The 24056-nt window shown below is 45.1% G+C and overlaps 3 protein-coding genes across 9 annotated transcripts in view; 2 read left to right on the top strand and 1 right to left on the bottom strand.

The window, feature by feature from the left end:
* Nucleotides 1-6045, top strand: part of flt1 (fms related receptor tyrosine kinase 1) — a 40207-nt gene extending 34162 nt beyond the window's left edge. Inside the window, exons 14-29 of one of the 3 annotated variants that reach the window (XM_086020166.1) lie at nt 899-1045; nt 1257-1388; nt 1462-1568; nt 1630-1756; nt 2444-2548; nt 2628-2741; nt 2922-3001; nt 3608-3656; nt 3747-3844; nt 3918-4040; nt 4135-4246; nt 4918-5017; nt 5090-5195; nt 5289-5383; nt 5579-5645; nt 5716-6045. In XM_086020166.1, coding sequence (XP_085876292.1) covers nt 899-1045; nt 1257-1388; nt 1462-1568; nt 1630-1756; nt 2444-2548; nt 2628-2741; nt 2922-3001; nt 3608-3656; nt 3747-3844; nt 3918-4040; nt 4135-4246; nt 4918-5017; nt 5090-5195; nt 5289-5383; nt 5579-5645; nt 5716-5868 — 1715 coding nt within the window. In that variant the 3' untranslated portion in view covers nt 5869-6045. Of the gene's footprint in view, nt 1-898; nt 1046-1256; nt 1389-1461; nt 1569-1629; nt 1757-2443; nt 2549-2627; nt 2742-2921; nt 3002-3607; nt 3657-3746; nt 3845-3917; nt 4041-4134; nt 4247-4917; nt 5018-5089; nt 5196-5288; nt 5388-5578; nt 5646-5715 lie in introns of those variants that run through there. The other 2 variants (XM_086020167.1, XM_086020168.1) reach the window with 2 other exon arrangements.
* A 449-nt stretch (nt 6046-6494) lies between these two features.
* Nucleotides 6495-21733, bottom strand: pan3 (poly(A) specific ribonuclease subunit PAN3). Of its 4 annotated transcripts, none has more exons than XM_086020183.1 (24): nt 21411-21733; nt 21194-21316; nt 20702-21016; nt 19519-19718; nt 17894-18037; nt 17618-17762; nt 14584-14933; nt 13639-13760; nt 13110-13182; nt 12972-13042; nt 12727-12871; nt 12430-12647; nt 12154-12258; nt 12015-12072; nt 11769-11930; nt 11453-11569; nt 11084-11185; nt 10008-10173; nt 9774-9861; nt 9546-9685; nt 8931-9060; nt 8776-8840; nt 8561-8699; nt 6495-7961 (listed from the first exon to the last, which is right to left on the bottom strand). In XM_086020183.1, exons 7-24 carry the CDS (start codon nt 14906-14908, stop codon nt 7821-7823), a joined length of 2367 nt encoding a protein of 788 aa, XP_085876309.1. In that variant the 5' UTR covers nt 14909-14933; nt 17618-17762; nt 17894-18037; nt 19519-19718; nt 20702-21016; nt 21194-21316; nt 21411-21733; the 3' UTR covers nt 6495-7820. The 4 variants fall into 4 exon arrangements, with proteins under 4 accessions (XP_085876309.1, XP_085876310.1, XP_085876308.1 ...); XM_086020184.1 differs by having other exon boundaries at nt 20702-21019; XM_086020182.1 differs by lacking the exons at nt 17618-17762; nt 17894-18037; nt 19519-19718; ... (1 more) ...; nt 21194-21316; nt 21411-21733 and adding an exon at nt 15087-17594.
* Nucleotides 15749-23820, top strand: LOC147127272 (receptor-type tyrosine-protein kinase FLT3-like). 2 transcript variants are annotated; one of them, XM_086020174.1, is made up of 23 exons: nt 15750-16018; nt 16220-16299; nt 16366-16517; nt 16964-17076; nt 17167-17278; nt 17364-17497; nt 17604-17782; nt 17849-17987; nt 18711-18888; nt 19044-19144; nt 19321-19435; nt 19529-19734; nt 20366-20478; nt 20543-20675; nt 20752-20856; nt 20931-21041; nt 21183-21342; nt 21432-21541; nt 21615-21730; nt 22039-22161; nt 22247-22458; nt 22547-22652; nt 22922-23820. In XM_086020174.1, the coding sequence occupies exons 1-23, from the start codon at nt 15991-15993 to the stop codon at nt 23048-23050; spliced, it is 2955 nt and encodes a 984-aa protein (XP_085876300.1). In that variant the 5' UTR covers nt 15750-15990; the 3' UTR covers nt 23051-23820. The 2 variants fall into 2 exon arrangements, with proteins under 2 accessions (XP_085876299.1, XP_085876300.1); XM_086020173.1 differs by having other exon boundaries at nt 15749-16018; nt 17604-17987.
* The last annotated feature ends 236 nt before the right edge of the window (nt 23821-24056 follow it).

The following is a 24056-nucleotide window of genomic DNA, read 5'->3' on the forward strand; positions in this document are numbered from 1 at the left end:
GGTCCCCTCGGCTTCCTGAGGCCCCACCCCGCCTTTGCTCAGCACCTCTTTCACGTGGGAATGGGCTCTCGTCTGGAGGAAGAGCACACAATGGCACTTCCCACAATGCCACATTTACAGGCCCCTGCGCTGGGCCGCGGGAACAATCAGCCAATCAGACACTGTCAGGCCCCGGGCCCCCGCTCGGACAATCATCAATTGTTGTCCGGGAGGAAGATCGGGGAAACAACAATCAGTCGCCTCGCTTAAGTGACTTTGCTTCATGTCTGCGGACCACTGCTCGCTATAACAATCAGCGCCCGACACGTCCACTTCCTCCGTTCGGGACCCCCGCTTGGGGAATCACTACCCACACACACGCACTGGGTGACCAGTGTGAAAAAAAAAAAAAAAAATAGTCCACTTCCTTTGTCTTAATTCTAAAGTAAGAAAAACCAGAAAAGCGACTGAGGTTGAAATCAGATGGGGGACACTGAAGTTATTAGAATCGTGTCATTGTGACTAAAATAGCTTTGTTGTTGGTGTAGGTGCATTTGTTGTTTGGATACAATCAGTCCTTTATGACTTCACAATATACAATTCAAGGTTTTATCAAGTAGAGACCAGGCGCACATCGACAGTATTGGCAGGAAAGGGAACTGTGATGTCTATCACTATTCCCTTTGGTTCGGCACTGAATTAAAAAGTTAGAGCATACATGGATTTATTTATAGCGTGTGTTCAAGACTTGCCCGCACTGCCTCCTAGTGGCTGCAAAATGTATTATTGGACACTGGAAAAGGATTTTACTGCTCGCTAGAGTCTGAAAGAATTTCATTTGGAATATCAAATGCATCCGCTTGCGCCTTTGCGTCAGCGATTAACGTAACGATTAATTCATGTCCGTTTTCCTGCTCAGCCCTGGAGCCTCCGGCGCTGCTCCACAATTTGACCGATTGCACAGTAAACGTCAGCAGCTCGGTGACCCTCGGCTGTCCCGCCGAGGGCGTCCCGCCTCCGACTGTCACGTGGTACAAGAACGAACGCGCCCTGTCGGCAGGATCCGGTAAGTAAATAAATAAATAAATGAATACATCTGCCGTCCGATTCAAGTTGTTTTCCTTCCATTTGAGCACGGAAGACTTTTGTTAGGTGTGCTTTGGCTCATTTTTGATTGTTGTTATTTTTTTTTCATTGTTATTGTAATGATTGTTTTGTTTTTTTTTCCCCCACTTCATGTTCAAATAAATTCATTCATTCGGTGCCGTCGTCGGCAGGTATCGTCATGTCCCCGAAGGAGGGAACCCTCCATATCGACCGTATCACGGCGGAGGACCAAGGCTTGTACACATGCCAGGTCGCCAACCAGAGGGGGTCTGTGGAGAGCTCCGCCTACATTTGGGTCAACGGTAAGTAGTCTGTGTTTTCTATTGAATACAGAGCAGCTTGCTACAAATGCAAAATGAACGCCTTTCCAATCAGATGCCACCGAAAGTCCGTCCATGGAGATTCCGACTCTGGCGTGCACGTGCGTGGTGGCGACTTTCCTGTGGCTCCTCCTGACGATGCTGATCCGAAAACTACGACAGGTGAGGAGACGTCCATCTTTAATCCAGGAGATTAAAGATGACCGTTATCTACCTTCTACAGCCCAACAGCTCGCAGAGCCAAGCCGAGTACCTGTCGATCATACTGGACGGCGCCCTGGGGGAGCAGCGCGAGCGACTTCAGTATGATCCCAACCGGTGGGAGTTCCCAAGAGAGCGTCTCAAATTAGGTATCAATTGAACGTGAACAAAGGGCAGATTTTTCTTGTTTGTTTGCACGCAGGAATGTAAGCAGAGGATGTATTAAGATGGCCTCGGCGATACGCCGACTTTCTCATAGTTCTTATCGAATGATCATTGGGAGGGACTCTCATTGCATTAATCAGAGCGTGTATTGTCTTTGGCTGGATAATTAAGAGCGCAGTGCTAGGGTGTTTACTGACGCTAATCAGCCAAAAGGGTGGCGTTGACTCAAATGTTCCCCTGATGAGCTCCCAAGTCTCGTCTTATCAGACGCTCACTTCCAGGATGGGCGAGAAAAAGTATCATGTCACACCCAGGCAAGAATTTGGGCCGCGCAAGTCTTTGGGAAGGTGGCGCGGGGTTATGAGCGGAGGTTGAGGGCTGTGCTTGTGTTTGAAAGCGGGAAGTCAACCCAAACTTTTTTTTTTTTTTTCAAGAATATGTTCTGTGCAAACCCACTCGTTGAAATTCAGATAAATATTGCGTTGGCGGCCATTTTGTCACCTGTGTCGACTGAAAACGACATCACAATTACTCAGGGTTCAGGTAACGACCAATCACGGATTAGAAATGACAAAATGGCCGCCCCCTGAGATGGCTGAAAACGGGTGCCCCCCTTTTGGATGTGCTCCGATATCGACATTGGCTGATTCTAAGTCTCATATCGCCACCAGGCAAGAATTTGGGTCGCGGAGCGTTCGGTAAGGTGGTGCAGGCGTCCGCCTTTGGGATGGACAACGCTCCCAGCTGCAGGACCGTTGCTGTGAAGATGCTCAAAGGTACAAAACATTCAACGTTCTTCGATCCTTTCAATTGTATTTCTTAGGACGGCATTTGTTTTCCCCTTTCATCCACCAGAGGGCGCCACAGTCAGCGAGCACCAAGCCCTGATGACCGAACTGAAAATCCTCAACTACATCGGACACCATGTCAACGTTGTGAACCTACTGGGAGCTTGCACCAAGCCAGGAGGTTTGTGGGCGATCACGATGGCACACGGGACAAGGGCGGGGGGGGGGGGATTTGGATTTAGGATTAGGGTTGGATCAGGGTTTCACGCTAACCCTACCCTAAATTTGATCTTGGATTAGGATTGGATCAGGGTTACAATTTGGAACCTGAATTGGTTTGAAATGTGACTTTGTATTACAGGGCCGCTGATGGTGATCGTGGAGTACTGTCGCCATGGAAACCTGTCCAGCTTCTTGAAAAGCAAACGAGAGGTGTTTGGGGTGAGAAGTGCGCGCCGTTGTTTTGTCAAAGATGCTATCAGCCTCATTTTTCACAATGTTACGCGGCACAGAAAGGGCAAAATCATTCACATACACAACAACAAAGTCACTTCTGCAATCTTTGTTTTGAGGTTGTGATGAAGAGCTTATCTGCTTACTTCCCTAAAGCTCCTCTCGCAACTAACCAAACGCGGTCATAATATGCAAGTTTCTCACGACAAGACTCGAATGTCACCCGGTAAAGTGCAGAACTCCACCAAGGCCCGAATCTTTTTCAATTTAGTTCTGTTATTAAGCAATTTTAAGCGGCAGTCTATTTTATTCTGAGTGATTTTTCATCACTTAACATATTATGAGATGGGTTAGGGAAATGCTGTTGTACTTTTTACATTTGAATTTCAGAAGTTCAATTTACCTTTCAATTCGATTTTTTTTATATTGTATGTCACTTCAGTAGCTCTAATTTTAATTTCAGTGTCACTTTTCATTTGACTTTTATTTCAATTTTAATGCAATTAACTTCTCTTTTGATGTTAATTTCAATGTAGTGTCCCCTTTTATTTAACTGCAATATCTTTATTTTAATTTAAATTTTCTATGCTCCAGGTGGCCAGAAGAAAATCTGAAGAGAGGATAGCAATAAATAACACAGGAGGTGATTCTATCCGGTGGTTACATTTGGATTAGTGGCAGTTTGTACGCACACGTATAAGATTCCGACTATTCCTTTTTAAATTTCCGATAGACGACACATCCGATTTAAACCCTCCGTTGTTCCTGGAGGATCTCATCTCCTTCAGCTTCCAGGTGGCGCGAGGAATGGACTTCCTGGCATCCCGCAAGGTCTGACCGCCATCACCTTCGACCCGTGATACACGCGACCATTTTTTTTTTTTTACGACGCTACCCTCTTTAGTGCATTCATCGAGACCTGGCAGCCCGAAATGTTTTGCTGTCCGACAACAAAGTGGTGAAGATTTGCGACTTCGGCCTGGCCAGGGACATCTACAAAGACCCCGACTACGTGCGGAAGGGAGACGTGAGTACGCGTGTGCGCAAATTTCAAACAATTAAATTCTAGTGTTTTGTACGCGTGCTGAAATCCGTTTTATTTTTGCGTGATGGGCGGTTAGGCTCGGCTGCCTCTCAAGTGGATGTCTCCGGAGTCCATTTTTGACAAGGTGTTCACCACTCAGAGTGACGTCTGGGCCTTTGGTGTCCTGCTGTGGGAGATCTTCTCTTTGGGTAAGAAGAACGCCACAGGTGAAAAGTCGCCAAGTCTAGCGACTATATCGCGCCAAAAATTACAAAATAAAAAAATAATTGTTTTACACGTCCTATATACTTGAAACACACTTTGCAAACGTATTTGAAGACAAAATTCAAAAAACTTTCTTCAAAAAGAAATGCTGTGTGTATTATAGTGTTAGATATGTGCCTTTAAGGGGTGGGGCCTAGTGGGATGGCTTTTCTGCTTGTGAGTGTGTTCATGTTTTGAGGTTTCGCAGCATTCAGTAATCTTTTTTTCATTGAGAAATACCCTCTTTTATTCTTGTTTTTGATTTTTTCACTCAAACCTACAACTTCATTCTTAAAAATTGGCTTTTTTTCCCCCCCGGAACTATGTGACTACTTTTCTCATAAATTTTCAACTTTTTTTCACAAAAAGATCAAATGCACAATTTTATTCTTGAAAATTCAAAATTTTGAAAAATTAAATGAAAAAAAAAAAAAAAGAATTTAATTCTCCTAATATTCCGATTTTTATCCTCAAATGTAAAACTTAATTCTTGAGAATTGCAGACATTTTTTTTCCCTCAGAAAAGTAGCGATAGAGATAGAGCCACTCCACACAAGATTCCGCGAAAACAGCAATATGGTGCAACGGGTTATGTAATTCAACACACGTACCCCAGGGGCGTCGCCGTATCCCGGCTTACACATCGATGAGGAATTCTGCCGCAGACTGAAGGCGGGAACCAGGATGAGGGCGCCGCAGTACAGCACGGCCGACATGTGAGGGAGCGACGCGAAGTGGGCTTTTGTCGCGGCGTCCCCAGCTAACGCCGCGTTTTCGCTCGTGTCCAGTTACAGCACCATGCTGGCCTGCTGGGAGGTCGAGCCCACCGAGAGACCCTCCTTCACCGACCTGGTGCACACCCTCGGAGATCTGCTTCAGTCCATGGTGCAACAGGTCTGGGGGAAAAAAAAAAAGAAAAAAAAACATAAGTCATTGAAAACTGTTAAAATATATCTCATGTCTAACCAGGTTGATTTGTATTGTCAGGACGGGATGGTTTATATTCCTTTGGGATCGCATGTGGAATCTTGGAAGAGCGGCAAGACCTCCCGACAGAAGCCACTTGCCGTCACTAATTTAAGGTAACTAATTAAAAACATGCACGAAACAACGGAAACAAATTGAATTTGATGGCATTTTACATTTACTAACAAATGTTGAGTAAAATAAGAGTGGTAGGGGGAAAAAAACAACAAAAAAAAACATGATTTTTGAACATGTGCATTTTTAAAAAATTGGCATGAGGTCAAGTAGTGATGTGAGGTTGTACTGTGTAGTTACATGCATGCTGTGGCGGACACGTTTGAGGAGATGCCCTGCGAGGATGCGCGTCACGGATCTGAGGTAAGGGAACACATACATGTACTTACACACACACACACACACACGAAAATACATTTCATGTGTGCTTCAGGAGGGCGACAGCGGCATGGTCTTACCTTCAGAGGAGCTGCAGCGACTATCATGGCGGGACCACATGAAGGAATCCCCACGTCTCCATAGCAACGGACCATCCAAGTGGGATTCGGACCAGGGTGGCTCCCCTCCTCCATTATTATGCATTTAGCTAAGTGTAACAATTAGAGTTGATGGTTGTATTGGTACCTCCGATTGTGCTGAAAGGGAGGAAAGGCTCCCTTTACACTGACATATGCTGGATATGTGTACATTTAGTTTTAGAGTAGAAATTCATATTATTGTTTCAGTCATACTAATACACTAATAAAAACAATTTTAAAATGGCCCAAAAATGTTCATTATACCCCCTAAATCATATATATATATATATATTAATCCCAAAAACAAAACGCATGTTTCATAAAACTTTTCAAGTTTTCAAAAGAATTGAGTAGGAATTCGTGCACCAAGTGCAATTTTTGGGACGGTTTCAAAATGGCCCCAAAATTATTTTGTCACCTGCCATTTTCTTGCAAAATTGTGTCTAAAATCTTCCCAATTTAGACAGGATAAGTAGAAAAATTTCGATTTACACGTTCTCATGTGAATTTAGGAAAAATTTGCATACACACTTCAACAACATGATCCCTTATCACAATTGTATGTTGAACAGTGTGAACGAAATTTTAATGCTGTAATAATGTTTTTGTTTTTTTTAACTGTCCTTTCCTACTAAATCTACCACCCCCCTTTAAAAAAAAAAAAAAAAAAAATTACCAACATGACATCAGTGTATTACTTTCGGTATTCTTTATTAAAATACTGCTGTACACACAAATATTGCAAAGTTTGAGACATTGGAACATGAGAGGGGGCCAAAAATCAAACTAAGATGTTGGTTGTGGAGTGTGTGTGAGGAGTGAGTAAGGGTGGTGTGTGTGTGTGTTGGGGGCGGGGGGGGGGGGGGGTTCTAAAGCACCACATTTATCAAATGTGTCCGTTTAGTACATTACCTCACACAGTCGGCACCCCACTCACCAAACAGGCAATTTATTCCTTTCAGGGTCTGATGCGTGTCATTTTTTTAAGGTGGGGGTCAAGAGCAGTGTTTGGAATCGTGTTTTATTGTTTCTGAAATACCGCATCGAAGCACATGGGGGACGCCGTGAACAATCCTGACCAATGACGGCGGCGGATCACATTCAATCATCGGGGGTGGGATAGCAGGTGTGTGCGTGTGTGGGAGGGGGGGTGGGGGGGGGGGCGCTCTACCTTACTCGTCATCCTCCGTGTCGTTCCCCTTGAGCCCTGCTGCCGTTGGTCCACGGATAAGAAAGTTAGCCCTGCCGCTTTGGCGAAAACACACACACACACACAAAAAAGGATTTCTAAAAAAAGAAGAGTGGGCGACATTCCGTAAAGAGGCAGCTGCCAAACAAGGGTGGTGGGGTGGGCTACAACCTAAAGTAAGGGCGGGGGCCAGGGGGACCTGCCTGCACCTTACCCCAGTGGTTTGTCCTTTCCTTGGGGGGCAATGCGAGGGAGGGGGATTAAAAAAGCCTCTTTTTGAGAAAAGCTTTTATCATGTCATCATAATTTCATATTTGTGTGTGACTCTCTGTACACCCTGTAGGCCATTCATTCACACATAAAAAAAAATAACTCCGGGAAAAATTAAAATCTTAGTGCATCCTCCTCTGAAAACACACGACCCCCCCCCCCCCCCCACTCCTCCCACACACACACAAACAAACGATAAAAGCAGGAAAACCTGCTCAAGAAGAACCGGGTGGTTTGCGTCGGTTTGTTCCCCCAAAAATCTTTAAAAAAAAAAAACAAAAAAAAAAAGTCAGAATTCGCCATCCCGAGCGTCCGTTATATCCTTTTTCCAGCTTGCAGGTTTTTTTTTCTTTACTTTTTTAGGAAAGACTAAAAAAAATACACTTTAGAGGGGAAACAAAAGCCTTCCCGGTGGACAGTGTATGCGACTGAGGCCTTCCCGCCAAAAATGCTGATGTTGAAATGTCTCCGCGAGCTCGGCCGCCCGCCGGCTCGCTCGGAAGGTTGATGGCCCGCCGTAGTGCAATAGAAGTGCGCCCACCAGGCCAGTAGGGGGCGGCGCTACAGTGAGCCGGAGGCGGCCGCCTGCAGCTCCTGGAAGGTGCTGTCGAAGCAGCGCTTCAGGTCCGAGTAGGTCACCACCAGCACGCTCTTCTCGTCCCGCGACACCAGGCTGATCTTCTCCGGGCCGCCGGCGTCCAGCTGGGGAACACAGAAAAAGATTTAGACAAAGAAATGTTTTATTTTTTTTTTTTTTTTAAATAAATGCATAAAAAAACATCCTACACTAAAAACATACACAAACTTGTGACCTCAAATGAAATTGTACAGAAAATTCAAAGACAAAAATCTCAATGTTAATATAATAAATGCATACGAATGACTGAAAATATGTTGACTATTTATGTCTTTGAGTTCTATTTAAATGTAGACTATTTTGAGAGTCCTCACGTAAAAACAATGTTGGAGACGCTAAAAACAGAAGATTAAAAACAGTTTATTTTAAATGAAGATAAAAATGTACATAAAAATAAGCTGCGAAGACGGAGCGATTAATTCTATTTGTTTTAATGAACATTTCTTACCGAGGAGATGTTGCATGTTTTTTTTTTTTCAAGACAAGATATTTCTACATTTCGTTATCATCAATATGAAACGAGAAAAAAAAATAAAGGGGAAGATGAGGTTAGAAAAGTACTTCCTGTTTGCTAAACTATTAAAATGGCGCTATCCCTGTGCGACCTCATTCAAATGGCACATTACATTCATGGCGAGCGTCATCGCAAGTAAGCATCACTGACTTTGTTGAGACAGGAGACGATGTGGCTGAGGTCGATCCACGGCGTCCCGGCTTCGGTCACCTGGTGAAACAGGTGGTCCCGGAAAAGCTTGAGCAGGTAGCGGTCGCCTGTCTCTGACCACGTGGGGTCCTTCTGAAACCTGGAATCCAAACGGCGCGACACTTTTTAGCGTTGACAAGCGCAAATGCAGCACGCCGATCGGGCGGCAAACTCACTCGGGCCTCTCGTTGATGGTGCCCAACTTGGCCAGCAGGCGGAAGAGGCGGCCATTTTGCACCTCCTGGAAAAGGAAGGCGCTCTTTAGCCATCACGCTACCTAGCATGTTTAGCCGTGAGCTAAATACCACTGGCACTACTTCTGACACATTACCTTGGCCAAGTCCTCCTCGATGACATCGTTCCTCATCTGCGACGCATCCAGTTGCGTGTAAAATCGGGCCCCGATCATCGGCATGATGTCGTTGACGCTGCGGAGGCGGGACTGTTCAGTCAGCAGATATCTGGAAGCACGGAGAGAAGCAAACGCACATCATCACAGTTGACATGGGACAAGTAGTCAGCTGCAGTTTGCAAGGCCACTAGTTGAAACAGGGCACTCTGATAAATATTGCGTTTGTGGAATAAGTGTTAATCCACTTGTTTTTAGCCATCTCTGGGGGCGGCCATTTTGTCTTCTGCCGACTGAAAATGACATCACAACTGCTCGCAGCGACCAATCACGGCTCGGATTCAGAAAACAGGTCAGCCGCGATTTGTCATTGTGAGCAGTTGCGATGTCATTTTCAGTCGACAGAAGACAAAATGGCCGCCCCCGGAGACTGCTAAAAAACGAGTGGCTTTTGCTGCTTAACTCATATTCCACAAACGCAAAACGAATCAGAATGCCGTGTTTCAACTAGTGGGCCTGCTGGGAACATATTCTTGAAAAAAGTATGTTTGGGTTAACTTCCCTTTTAAAAGCCACAGTGTCAAACCGTTTTCTTACAGTATCAGGTTCTTGAGGTCCGACGAGTAGTTGATGGACACCAGCTCCATGGCCTTCTGTAGGTTCTCCCTCTGAATGCCCGCCAGCGAGTTGCACGCCAGCGCGAGCACGACTTTGCCCAGCGACACCAGGTCGGCTTGCTGAAAACACACAAGCGCAGTTTGAAAATCGCCGCCGGTGGTGGTGGTGGTGGTGATGATGGCGCGCGGTTCAGGTTGTGTCGGGCACCTGGTATTGCGGCATCAGGGCCAGATGGTTGGTCTGACTGTTGTCAAACGTTAAGACGTCAAACACGCCCACACAGTTTACACGTAACCTGCACACACAAATAGTGCCAAAAGTTGTTGATATGTATTTTGGGGGGCGGGGTTATAGCTCAGGTTTGGCATGTTTCACTGAATCTTGGCAGGAATATTCCGGGTGTACTTAACGCGGTCCATGTTCATGCCGCACAGTACAAACCTGGTCTTGCCGGTGATGAGGATCTTGCTGGGGTCCATGACGCGGCACGCCAGGCCCGCCGTGTGGATGGTGCGCAGGGCCGAACTGAGCTGCACAATGTAGGCCCAGATGAGCGACTCGGGCAGCAGGCCGGCGTGCTGCCGCGGCGGGGGAGGCTCGTGTTGTCCTGCCCACACATATGCACACAAAAAAAAAAAAGTTTTTTTATCGCACTAGCGCAGCTTGTGAAAGGGGTGACATGCAAACTGACAACTTCCTTATCTTGTTGCGGAGAGCTTTTTATTGTAAGTTAGAGTAGGGCTTCTCAAAAGCACCGAGGGGGGAAAATGACAATTGCATGTATAAAATAAAGTCACCCACAATCCTGGTAAGGATAAGCAGGATAAAAAGAATGGATGGATAGCTTTAATACTGTTCAACATCGTTTTGGCAAGCAGATGCTAATAAAATGATCCTGGAAACTTGCCAACAACCTGAATATTTTTTTTAAACATATCATTTGTAGAGCAGTTTCAATGCATTTCAACTTTGCGATACAGTTTCAAAACGTAATTTTAGCAAGCAGATGCTAACAAATGGCTAAAGAAAAGCTCACTAACATGGTTTTACACTTCATTGCATGTCTTCAAAAGGTAGATCAGTTTTGATTTAAGTTTCATTAAGAGAGCATTTTATTTGATTTTGGCAGGTAGATGCTAACATAAATAGCAAAATGGCTACAATATTTGAGCGTGACACACTTGCATAAACGACTGTTTTCTGGCATGTTGTTTGCTAAATGCCAGGCACTGCCCTGTTCACGTTGACGAGGTCAACAACAGCACCTGCCTTCGGGATCGCTTTCAGCCACAGTTTCCTCCTTAGGTCCACGTCTCGCTAATAGTCAAGAAATGACTTCATCGAAAACAGAACGCATCCCCAACTTGAGCGTGGCTACCCGCTACTGCAAATGATATACACGCCTTAATTGGATTGACGTGGCTAAGCCAAAACAAAGTGCGTCAAGCAACATTTTTAAAAATAAAATAAATCTACAAAACAAAAGAAAGACACTATTTAGAGAAGGAGCCACTCACCCCACTTCCTCTTGGTAAAATACGAGTCGGCTGCTGGGTCGTTGAAGTGTCGGCTGAACATGGTTTCTGCGCCCGCGTGGAAGTCATAGGAGAACACCAATGCTGGAGGGGGGGGGGGGGGGGGGGGAGAAAAAATAAGCATTTCAATCAAAATGACGTATTCGCTCTACCGGCTTTAAAGGTAGAAAAACGCAACAGCGCTCCCGGCTCTAGTGGTAGAAACGCGGAGATGCGCTCCCGGCCTTAATGGGTTAACGATGAAAAATATGGAAAATAAAATCATTGTGTCATATATACCATGACTTTAGTTTTTGAGGTATAATGTTTGATTTGATTTCCGCAGGTGAGGTGAAGTGGACATTGACTCACAGTGGTCTCCAAAGGCCTTTGTGGTGAAGACCTCCCTCAGGGTGACCGAATTGGAGTGCTGAATCTTCTTCCACATATCCACCAGCATCATGCACTTGGTGTTGACGAGGCGGAAGCCTTAACAATCACAAAAGAAATTGAGCATTCTACAGATTAACTCTTTGAGTAATCACGTAATTAGATAAAAATAGTTTGCAGATTTTTTGTTTTTTTTAACCACAATAACATGAGCATAGTTTTGTCCACCTGGGGACGCCCAACTCAAGTGCTACTGTAGTATCCGTGACTTTTGAGTGTTTTTCGGGCGTGGCGTTACCGTGTATCCTCCTCAGGCAGTAGGGCAGGTCGTCTTTACTGTTGACCGCCTTGTAGCAGGACGTGATGTAGCTGAAGTTGCTGGTCTTCTGCATGCGGTTGGGCGGGGGCAGGGCCTCCAGGGGGAACAGGCTGTGGTAGCTGTCCACCTCGGACGGTACATCTGCACACCACGGGGAGCCACTCTTGACTAATTGTTTTTTATCCTGCTGCCGCGGGGTAGCATTCGGAAGCTTCGGAATTCTACCTGCGTTTTCCGAGTGGTCGATCTGCGCCATGGTTATCAGGTGTCTGTTTATTAATTCCTGGAGGGTGTGGGAAGATGTTAACAGCGAGTCACGAGCGGCATTTGCGGTACGATGATAAAAGAGGTGGCAGGGAAATACCTGTCGGAGTTCATCTGCCATGAAGAAGGACGGGGCGTTGGCTTTGGGCTGCATGTAGGCCACGTGGGGTGCAGTGGGGGGGTAAATGTGGTAGGTAGGAAACACCTGCGGTGAAACCACAAACTCTGAGCTTCCCATTTATTGAAAAGCGAAAACCGAGTAATCATTTTCCGACTGAAAGCCAGCGGCTGCGCATACAAAAGTCACAAACAGTCCTTACAGAGGACACACAATTACTTATCTTCAAAAGTATAATAGTTGTATATGTGCACGTACCATCCCGGCCATCGGCGCAGGGGTGTTGTCCGTGTAGAAGTACGTGGTCCCCCCGACAGTCTCTTTCTGGATGATGTGAGCGCCCGGGTCGGCCGCCGTCGTGGGCACCATGTAGTTGACCGGGTTCGGGGTGTGGCTGCGGCGGCGCGGGGCGGGCGAGGTATGCGGCGTAATTTTCGGCGAGTGAAGGGGAGATGAACCCGCCGATAAAGACATGCCTGAAATTAGACAGTTAATAAGAAAAACGAAAAAACGGGGTAGTAAACAAACAAAAAAAAAAAGAAAAGGAGACAGCACCTGGTGCTAAAGCGGCGGCTGTGGAGCTGTTAAGACCCGGATGGGCAAAAAGAGGTGAGGGGAAGGCCTGGACTGAAGACGGCGCCATGGTGGCCATTCGTGGAGCTCCCTTAGGGATGAACTCACTTGCTGTCGGATTGGGCGCCTGAAGGATAAACCCCCAGTCAGTGCAGGTTTGGTGCCTTACATACAATTACAGACTACCTCGCAAACTAAGAACCCCTTGCTTTCTTTATTTTGCTCACCTTCCTCCGTTGAGAAATGCCAAGAGCACCAAAATCGCTGAACAGCGACGATGTCGGGGAGTTGACTGGATCTGCGTAGAGAAAAAAGGGCAGGTTTAAAAAAAGCTATTTCAATGGGAATTGGGACATTGTTCTTACCGTGAGTGCTGTGGCTAAAATTCTTGGCACCGTCGTTGAGCAGACTGGGAGAGCTGCTGCTGGTAGTAATTCGCTAGGAAGAGATGGGGGCATTCAAAACACAGAGAAAGGAAGCTATTGGATGTGCATTTATATTGTAATTTATATGTATTCCAAATGAAGCTCTTGTAGTTGCAATGCCCCGTCAAACCAACATAAAAAGTCAAAAAAATTATTATTTATTTTAAAGATTATTATATTATTTATTATTATTAAAATATTTTAGTCAAATGTGATGTCAGCTCTGTGAGCATCTGAACAGTCACCGCCACGTGTTTGGCTATTTCTTTGTCTATTTTTGTGTGATGCAAACACAGAAATGTACCGTGAGAGCCAGCTGCTTGTTTGGCTTTTTGTTTGCATGTGGTTGGTGATAACCACAAAGATGTGGAAAAGTGCAATTTGCTTTTTCTTTGGCTTTTTTTAATTGTAATGTTTTGGTTAAGAACCCTAAAAGTTTACCACTGTACTGGTTTGTTTGAGAAAGTACCTGCATCATGGAGTATTTGGACTCTGCCGGACTTCCAAATCCATTCACTCCAATGAAGCTGCTGCTGAAGTAGGAATTGGTGAGGTTGGCGTCGCTCAGACTCGCTCCCTCCATCCCTGGAACTGCAAAGGACAGATAAAGCACTAAATTTAATGTTGAACAAGGATGGTGTCAAGCGGAGGAAGTCGTTTAGGAAGTCTGAACGTTCCCGACTGTGTGTAACCAATCACAGAGCTCATTAGAAAAAATGTAAACAGTTCCACAAGTGCAAGCAACGGCGATGCTAATCCCGACGCACAAACAGCAAAGTTTGATTGCTAAGACATCAATGACAGCGTATGCATTGCTTTTGTTCCGTGAAAATAAAGTTGCACTATTGCTGGTTTATTTTTACTAAAGAAATTTGGGCCAAAAAAACAAAAACACTACCTCGTGGAGGCTACGTTAGCTGCTAGCTACGTTAGCAACACAGCTACAGTTCGCAAAAATGTAAACACACGTACGCACAGTACAAGATATGATCAAACGCCACATGAGATTATATTAGTTGAGATCGGAGGTTAATAACGTAAAATATATTAGGGCTACTTTTTCTGTAAATTGTTGCCAAGAAGCTACACGGGGCTAACGTTAAGTGCTTTCTGTTCACTCACAGCTGTCATACTACCAGGCCTCCTTCGCGAGGGGGGGAACAATCTACCAAAAGCTTAATTTCCACAACAACAACATCACGTTAGTGTTAAAATGCTGCCCAGTGAGCTCCACGGCAGAGAGAGACGGCGCCGAATTGCATATGACGGGTAAATGTGCTGTAATCCGTTAGGTGGACGAGGAGGCCTCACTGAATCCCGGGGCTAAATTTTCGGTTAAGACCGACCAGGCTCCTCTTAAAGTCAGGTGTTCCCCCAAGTGAGGTCCCGGCTGTGAAGTAAAAGCGTTACTCACTGGCTAGCAAAGACCCGTCCAGAGAGCTCCCCGAAGGCCCCATGGCTTCACTCTTCTTGGGCACGCCGGTTCCTCCTCCGCCGCCACCGGGGCAGGAGGCCCCGGAACCGCCGAGGGAATACCCCGCTGGAGTCCCGCCACCACCGGGCAAAGACAACGGGACGGGGCTCAGGCTAGCCATGGACGGATCCTCGTGCAGGAACTGGCACTCGTCTCCATAGAAGCACGTTTTGTCTTTCGCGTAGTAACGGCAAAACTTCACCTTGACATTGGGTATCCCGGCACCCCCGAGCGGAGCAGCTGAGGCTGGGAGTCCGCTGTTCATGGCACCGCCACCGCCGCCGCCGTTGCTGCCGGAAGACACTCAAACATAGAGAGCCGCACAGAGCTAGCGAGCTAGCTCAGCTCGGCTAGCCTGCAAACGATTCCCCCCTTTTCCGCGGACTAAAATTCACCTCCTCTGTGGCGTCGGGACCACTTAAAAAATGCGCTGCGGTACTCACGTCATCACGCTAGGGTGCATGTTTGGCTTCCGGATTTAGATCATTGCACGCGCGGAACAGCGATCGCGAGGGTCGCCGTCCATGCAGCCCCTTTTTTTGCGACAAAAAAAAAAGTGTAGCCTGTTGTTGTTTTTGCTCACTGCCAGGTTTGGTTGCCCTGCTCTGCCTGGGAGCCGCTTTGCATTGTGGGTAGCGCCTTTCCGCTGCCTATGTACAGGACATAGTGCAAGTGCAAGCTGCACACTGATGTTGCTGTACAAGGTGTCTGTCTATATTAAGTCTATAAATTTTCTTGATAATTTAATACAAAAGTGAATGCAAAGCCAAATAAGTAGAAATTGTCACCAAGAAAAAGTTGGACAATGACAGCATAGACAGTTTTGGCTGAGGTCAACACATGGGTTGACGTTGACTAGCAACATGATTCAATTAGCAAGCTGACTACATTGTTTAACAAATGTGAATTTCACTGTGACAGAGTGGACATACTCTGTATATATGACGACAGTTACAAAACAGAAGTATAAATATTTATTCTGCAACTAATCATTGTTTCGGGCTCCACTGAACAAAGACGAGATGTTCTGAAGAACCCATGCGCCAAATTCAACAGAGAGTCAGCCACGTTTAAATGTTTAAAACATTTCTGAAATATTACACTGGGGAACACAACAAATACATACAAAGATACCACCAACGGTGACAACACGAAGAATTAAGTGCGGTAGAAATAAATAAATTCAAGCCCTTGTAGTTTTAGGAACTTAAGTGGCTCCCCAGAATAGGAAGTAGACTTTTTCATTTATCAGGTAGTCAGGCGTGGCTTCCCCTTCTTAAAAAAAAAAAAAAAATACTCGACTTAACCTTAGAAGTTTCGTTGCGACAAACAGAAAGAGACGAACAGATGTTCACGGACAGTCAAATGATTGCGGGTGAGTCCGATGTTTTTGGGGAGTCGTTAGAACGTATATTTTAGGTATATGTGCTTTAAAGTGATGCTTTGCTTACTATTCTATGGACAGCTGGCAACAAGAACTCAATTCAAAAGTCACCTCGACCTTAAATGACATTTAAAATGTGTGGATTATGTATTTTATTATGATGATTATCATTTATGATTATTATCTTTCGAGGCGTTCTGCTGCTGTGTGCTGTCGGCGTGCGCTGCTGCGATGGCTTCGCAGCTCAGGAGAACTGCGAACCGAGTCATGAGGTAAGTGCTCCAAGTGTATTTTTTGGTGTGGAAAGCAGTCAACGGTCAAGATGATGTTCTTTCCAGGTGGAGTGTTTCCACCCAGCGCGCCATCTGAATGCATCCGCTCCAGTGCGACTGGAGGTGGCTGCGGGCAGGAGACTGCTCGTCTCCTTGGAGGGCCTCCGTGAATGCGGAGCGTGCAGCTTGAGCAGAGGGTCGCACGCCGTAGCAGTGATGTAAGCGTGGCCAGTATTTTGGTATTGAATAAAAAAAGTTAAAATGCGGGTACAATATAATGTTAATAATTACGGTAGGTTATATTTGACTGATTATATTTGACTGATCTCTTCGTTAGCCCGTCTATGGGGTTTCCCTTTATGTGTTAGCAGCAAGCTAGCAGACTTTCTCGAAGGCAATTGCATGTGGTTGTTTTAAATACACAATGTGTATTTGTTCTAGGTTATATTTAAGTTTGAATCAATATATTTCAATAAGCCGAGTTTAGGAAAAGGGGCTAAATTAATGCCACAAATATTTCGGGACTCTTGATAATATAAATGCTTGGTATGCTGAATTAAACAACGGAGAGAGCCAAGTGTGTGTTTTGGCAGATAAAGATAATTCTGATTTTTGTTTTGTACGTGTTTGTTTAATGGATCTTTTTTTTTTTTTTCCTCGACAGAAACGGCAGCTCCTCTGTGCTCCTGCCAGCGCTTTCGGAGGAAGATTCTGGGGAGTACGCACTCAGATGTGGGGCTGACTTCTCATTGTCCTTTGCTCTACATGTCGCCACGAGTGAGTACCGGCTCCTTCCTGTGTTGTGCATCAATTTTAACGATCTGACTTTTTTTTTTTCCCCCCCCGGGGTTTCATTCCCCACCTCAGAACGTCCCACAAAACCTCGTCTGACCCTGGTCCATGTGGACGACGCAAGGAGTTCCCCCCATTTTAAGTGTGTGTCTGAGGGCGTCCCTGAGCCTATTCTGAAGTGGTCGGGGTAAGATGTCACACACGTGTTTTCAAACGTACCACAAGACCTCATCTGGTTATCACCACGATGACTAACCTTTTTTGGGGGACAGAATGCAAGACGAAGCAGTCGCAGGTGTGGGGAAAACGGCGAGCACAATCACCAGCGTTGGATTCAAAAACAAAGGAGCGATGTGCTGTGCTACTAACAGCCAAGGGCGGGAATGCTCTCAACTGTACGACTACGGTGATTAACTCTCTCTGCTGCGTTTGTTTGTGATATTCGCGAGGAGAACATGGGGGGAAAAAAAAAAGACATCTGAAATAAGTTACACCATTGTGTGTGTTTTAAGACTTAGAGAAAAACCTGGTGAAGGAGGACGAGATCTCCAGCGTGATTTTGAGTCCCGGGCAGCCTCTCCTGCTTCGCTGCAGGATCCAACGCAAGAGGCTGCGATGGGCAGTGTGGGAGAAAGACGGCCGGCCGTTGACGTCCAGCGCATTAGCGTGCCCTGCAAAAATCAAGGAGGAGGTGTGGCCTCGGTGCAACTTAACACCAACAAACGCAGCATCTCGCGATGACATCTTTTCCTTGCAGGTGTGCGTCCGAAATGACTCGCACGGGATAAGATGGATGGCTTACTTGTTCATTGACTCGGTGGACGCGCGCCACGGCGGCACGTACACTTGCAGGAATCAAGACGACACGACCAAGTCGGTTGACGTCAGCGTTCGGGGTCGGTCGTCACTACTTGAAACTTTCCCAGATGTCGTCATGAAAAACCTGCTGCGAAATGACACAATCATATTCATTTGTCACACGCTGGTTGAAATTGCTCAGTTTAGGGTGTGCGGTTCTGTCTCATGCGCATCCGGCTTTCTTTTCCTTTAAACAGCCTCAAATGGGATTTATTCAAAATTAGATTCAATGCTTTATGATGCAAATTAAAATACATTTAATGCCCGAGTCCTACCGCATATACGTACAGTCTATACGTTTTAATCATAATTAATCGCATGAGTCCCATAGTTACCTTGCGATTAATCGCAAATAATTGCGCATTTTATTTCTGTTCTAAATGTACAATAAAATTAGTATTTAGAAAAAAAATTTTCATACTCTTAATTAACAAACAAGTGGACAAATGTGTTAACCTAACACAAATATGACTGAATATTTTAGTTCTCGTTAAACCTTGATTACAGGAACAGTGCATTTTCCTTTTTAAATTAAGAGGTAATTAATTGGAACGTGAAGCAACTTACAACTATTCCCCAGTCTCATAAATTTTAATGACATTAAATTACTGCTAAATTGCGTTACAGTGACTCCTTTGCACAGCATTCTATGCCTTTATTTAGTTAAGTTTTATACTGATGAGCTTTTTCGCAGAACTTATTTAAAGACTTTGTCTGCTTTATAATTATCTATTTATTTTCATTCTCGTGCGCTACCTCAGCGGACGACTTCCTCACGGTGCAGCTGGATGCGAGAATAACTCTCCGGGCTCGGGAGGCGGCCGACGCGTGTTTGCAAGCCTCCGTGTTTTACCACCCCGTGTTGCAGCACTGCGTGTGGGAGACACCCGACGGCAACATGTCCAAATGCATCACGGAGGACTGGGTCACAATTCACAGGTATAGCTAAAGATCTAATACAGCCAAAATGCCGTACGCGATCATCATTTTGTCAGTTAATCAGATTTTTAAAAAAAAACATGTTTTAATGTCCAACCATTTATGAAAGAAGGACATTTCAAATAATGATGATAATATTTGTTGTGTTCTGTCAGGACGGTGAAGCTGTGCGGTGGAATCACATCAGGACAATACAAGTTATATGTGAAGGCGGGTGGACAAAACAGAAGCAAGTCCGTGTCTGTGTGTGTTGTGGGTAAGAAACCGCCAGTTGAGCAATGATTCTTTATCCTCTGCGATGACAAATGTAGGCAGTCAAAGTGAAAAGTTGTCCGAAAGATGAGTAATCAAGTACAGATTTGTGAAAAATCGCATGTACTTCGCACCACTCACCACTCAAGCTTGCCTTTGCCCACCCTTTCCATGATACAGACGACCCCAAATTCAAATTCAGCATCAACAAGCACAACAACAGCATTGGCATCCAGACGGTCAGCGCTGTACCGGCAAATTACACGTGGATGTCTTGTTTCCCCGGCAACAAAAGGTGCGCCCGTATTATTTCAAACACGCTCTTTTCTGGCCACCAGCGACACATCCCTGCTCTTTTTTTTTTTTTTTTTTTTTTACCTTATGACAGCTGCGAGGGTCACTCCCTCTGGAAAGAGGTCCCCGATGCCTGGCGTGTTGACTCTGACGTACGGTGCCGAAAGATCATCGAGAGCTCAACCGGTCGAGATCTGCCGGATGGACACTACTTGAAGTTTTGCCTGGCAAACTCTGCTGGCTCCTGGTGCGCGGCCCCACAACTGGTGTACTACCAGCCGTCCCTGGAGGCATCCACAGGTTTGTTTTCATGATTCTTCGATCTCAGAAAGTGTGCATGTATAAAGTATATTTACATAACCATACCTATGTATGCCTATGAACATGTTGTTGTTTATTAACGAAAGCTACCGTACCGTACCATATCAAATCAAATCATTAAGCCACTGAATTGTTACATTTGTTACAGTTTTTACTGGCACCAAGCAACTTTGAGGAGGATGGGAGCAACCCTGGCACACAAAAAAATAAAAATAAATAAAAATGTCCAGAATTGCTTTACGGCATACTCACTTCCTCCTTTCGCTAAAAGGACGGAAGTCGATTCGAACGTCTACGCGCTATTGCTGGTGTCATGGCAGAATCCCCAAAACAAACAAAAAAAACCCCAAAAGTATTGTTTGAATAAAATTTGATTCGTGGGAATCTGGCGCGCATGGGAAACGTGGTTGACTTTTGTCAAAACACTACCGCGTTAGTCCACATGGCGCCGCCATAATCAACAAAAACTGACATATGACACAGTGTTGTTAAAATCGTTACATTCTTGGATCGTATCACACCCCATTATATACATGGCTACCCCCCCCCCATGTAAAAAATGAATCCACAGATTCCGAACATACATATATACGGTATATAATGTTTTTAGGAGCTCTCAGAGAGGACAGCGGCAGATACGTGGGGCTGAAAGTTGGCAGCGTGATCCTGGTTGTGGCTTTGCTCACCGTCAGTGTGGTGCTCGTGTACTTTGTGAAAAAGAAGGTGAGGCGTCACGCGCTCGCGTCAAAGCGCAAAAGGCAGCGGCTAACGCTAATATGTCCAATAGAAACCCCAGTATCAGCCCCAGCTGCAGATGATCCAGATGGTGGGCCCCAATGATAATGATTACATCTACATTAACTTCAAGGACTTTGCGTATGAACAAAAATGGGAGTTTCCCAGGGAGAACCTGGAATTAGGTTAGTTTCACTTGAGTCATACTTACCTTGAGTACGGTTGCGCGTATATAAAGACAGTGCCCTGTGTGGTCCTCAGGGCAAGAACTGGGCTCTGGCGCTTTTGGCATGGTGGTGCAGGCCACGGCGTACGGCATCAAGAAGGCTGGCGTGTCACAACAGGTGGCCGTCAAGATGCTTAAAGGTCGGTGTTTGTCCGGCGTAGTGTAACGAGTGAGCTCAAATTCAAAGAGCTGCCGCAAATCCGCTCGCTTGCAGACAAACACCAGGAAGTGGAGAAAGAGGCTCTGATGTCCGAACTCAAGATGCTGACGCACATTGGCCACCACGCGAACATCGTTAACCTGCTGGGAGCATGCACAGAGTCAGGTACAATTAGTGGACGGACGGAAGTTTCTATAACTGTACCGCTAATTTGATGGTGATTTCAATCACAATTCCCATTACTGTCATTTTTGGCGCTTTGAGTCTTTTCAAAAGTCAATTCAAAAGTTTCCCTTTTCCACACAGGCCCCATATACCTGATATTCCAGTACTGTTGCCACGGCGACTTGCTGAACTACCTGAAGAGCAGCAGCGAGCGCTACCACAAGTCGACGTTGGACGCCTTCGCGAGGGATCGCAAGAGCAACCTCCATCACAACCTGAAGACAGGGAAAAACTCAACCGGGTTGGGATTTTGTAATCATCGATCAATTGTTTTTTTTTTGGTTTTTTTTCTTTGAAATCAACCAAGACCTTGCTGTGCGTTGGTGTCAGCATGCAGGAGGACGCCATGGACAACTACATCCCAATGCACCCTGCCTCCGCCGGGGGGCAGGAGGAAGCCGCTCTCCTCGGTCCCAGTTTGGACTTGGACTGCGTTGAAGGTCAGTGAAGCAGTACTTTAGACAATGCACGTTATCAGGAACTTTCCGTGGATGCAAAGAAAATCATCTACAGACCCGGAAAGCTGTGAGAACGGACAGCCGGACGACCTGCAGGCCCTGACTTTTGACAACCTGTTGAATTTTGCTGTCCAAGTGGCCAAAGGCATGGACTTCCTCTCCTCTAAAAATGTAAGTAACCTCCACTACATACATTACATGATGACTACGGTTCATATATTCTGTATCCTCTGCGAAGAAAGACCAATTGTAGAGCGGCTAAGGAGCTATGACTGTATAACTGTACATTTGTGTGATACTGCCCCCCGGTGGCCAAGGCACACACGTCCATTGAATTGAAGCAAAAACTGTTGGAATTTTTTGCATTCAATTTAACTATGCCATTACTGCATGTTTTTCCTAAAGTACAATATTATTGAGTGCTAATTTATATCAAAAGCAACCCTAAAACTAACGGTATGACACACATGCGTCAACAGTGTATCCATCGTGACTTGGCGGCTCGCAACGTGCTGGTGACCAAAGGCCGACTGGTGAAAATCGCCGACTTCGGACTGGCGCGGGACATCGACAACGATTCCAACTATGTCGTGAGAGGAAATGTAAGTCACGTGAAAATGTTTTACTTTTTTTTTTTTTTTTTTTTGGGGGTGACGATTCTGTAAAAGGACTTTCAACGCCTGGCAGGTGCGTTTGCCCGTGAAGTGGATGGCGCCGGAGAGCATCTTCCAGGGGATGTACACCATGAAGAGCGATGTGTGGGCGTACGGCATCCTCCTGTGGGAAATATTCTCTCTGGGCGTCACCCCGTACCCAGGCGTGAAGGTCGACCACGGGTTCTATTCCATGATTCAACGAGGAGTCAAGATGGAGTGTCCTTACTACGCTGACGAGTTTGTGTAGGTGTCGTCAGCAAGTTGTAATCGAGATACAGAAAGACTGGAGGAGTTACTGAAAGGTCATGGTGCTTCACGTTTCCTTCTTCAGGTACGGGTTGATGTGCAAGTGCTGGGCCCTGGACCCCGGCGACCGACCCTCCTTCTCCAAATTGGTGACCTTCATGTCGGAACATCTGACGGTCAGCGAGGAGAAGGTGCGTTCGTCTTTAATCCGAGGGGAGGAAACTTTTGCGCTCAAGGGCCACATTGGACTTTTAAAACCAGACTGAAGGCAAAACAAATCCGACATTCACTTACAGGAAGCCACGAGGAATGTGACGAAATCAAGAAAATAGACAGTTGGGAATTGGGATTATTTCAATTTCATGGAGCAAGTATAGGAATTTAGATTGTAAATGTAGGTCAATGCTTCTGCTTTCCGTATGCCTTGTTGACACAGACTCACTAGCGCTTCTTCTTTCAGTTCTATCACAACACCATCAACCAGACATCAAGCGACTACCGTAATGCGTCGGGCATTTTCGACGCTTCCACTTTCGCCCAACAGAACGAGGGGGAGACGCAGTTGAATGAAAACAAAGCCGTCCAGTGATCCACCAAAATTAATCATTTCAGAAGACGTCTTTTAGAGTTCAGTAAAAACTAAAAGGGGAGCAAAGACCTTTGCCAAGGCCAAAAATTGGACATACCTCCTGCGTTAGCCTGAATTTGATCATTTTTGGAGAGGGAAAAAAAAAAAATAATAAAAGAAAATGTTCTTTCTAATGTGGATCTGCACCTTTATGTACGGTAAACCATGATTGTATTATTTCCACTTTGGTTTCAAGTTGTTGTATTTTCTTTGCATCGGCCTAATAATGCGCATTCATTTTAGACGGTTCCAAAAATTGGCCAGTGGGCATCATCAGTAGCAATGTACACAGAAAAATGATTTGCTGAGTTTTTACAAATGTATTTTTCTATATATTAATCATCATGCAGCTAAAACACACCTCATGCAATGTTCTCGGATACATACTGTATGTAAGATATAAGAACTTTACCAAGCACCAAATGGAAGTACAGTCATCCTGAAGGGTAAAAAAAAAAAAAAAAAAAAGGAATGTTTTGGTATTTTGTGGGGCAGCTTCTTGCGTCTGTAATGTTCAAACTTAAAACATGTTTGTGTCACCGTGTAAGATAGATTTTTTTTTTTCCTCTTAGCAGTTTGGATAATGGATGGATGGATGGATGTTTCGTTTTTTCGAACTCACTTTTATTTTAACAGAGTTTTAAATATTATGAGCTTGAAAGTAATGTTTTTATGTATTTTTTTCCAAGCTGAAGCATTAAACCAGCAATAAAAATGCACTTACTCAGAAATTCCTACATTGTATATATTTATTTATAGCCATATATATTTTTACCCCAAATATTTTGATACTTTAATTCTTTACAGTCAACATTTAGCCCTTACAAAATTAATGAACTATTAGATAGCTTTATCTGGCACTACGCTTGTTTGTGTATAGCCATATACTCTATTTTTAACCAACATTTAGCCCAAGAAAAATAAATTAATAAATAACCGACTGTTTTTTTAAAAACATACTTACCTG

Source organism: Filicampus tigris, chromosome 21 (assembly GCF_054856515.1).
Source record: "Filicampus tigris isolate MCC_2025a chromosome 21, RoL_Ftig_1.0, whole genome shotgun sequence".
Lineage (NCBI taxonomy): Eukaryota > Metazoa > Chordata > Actinopteri > Syngnathiformes > Syngnathidae > Filicampus > Filicampus tigris.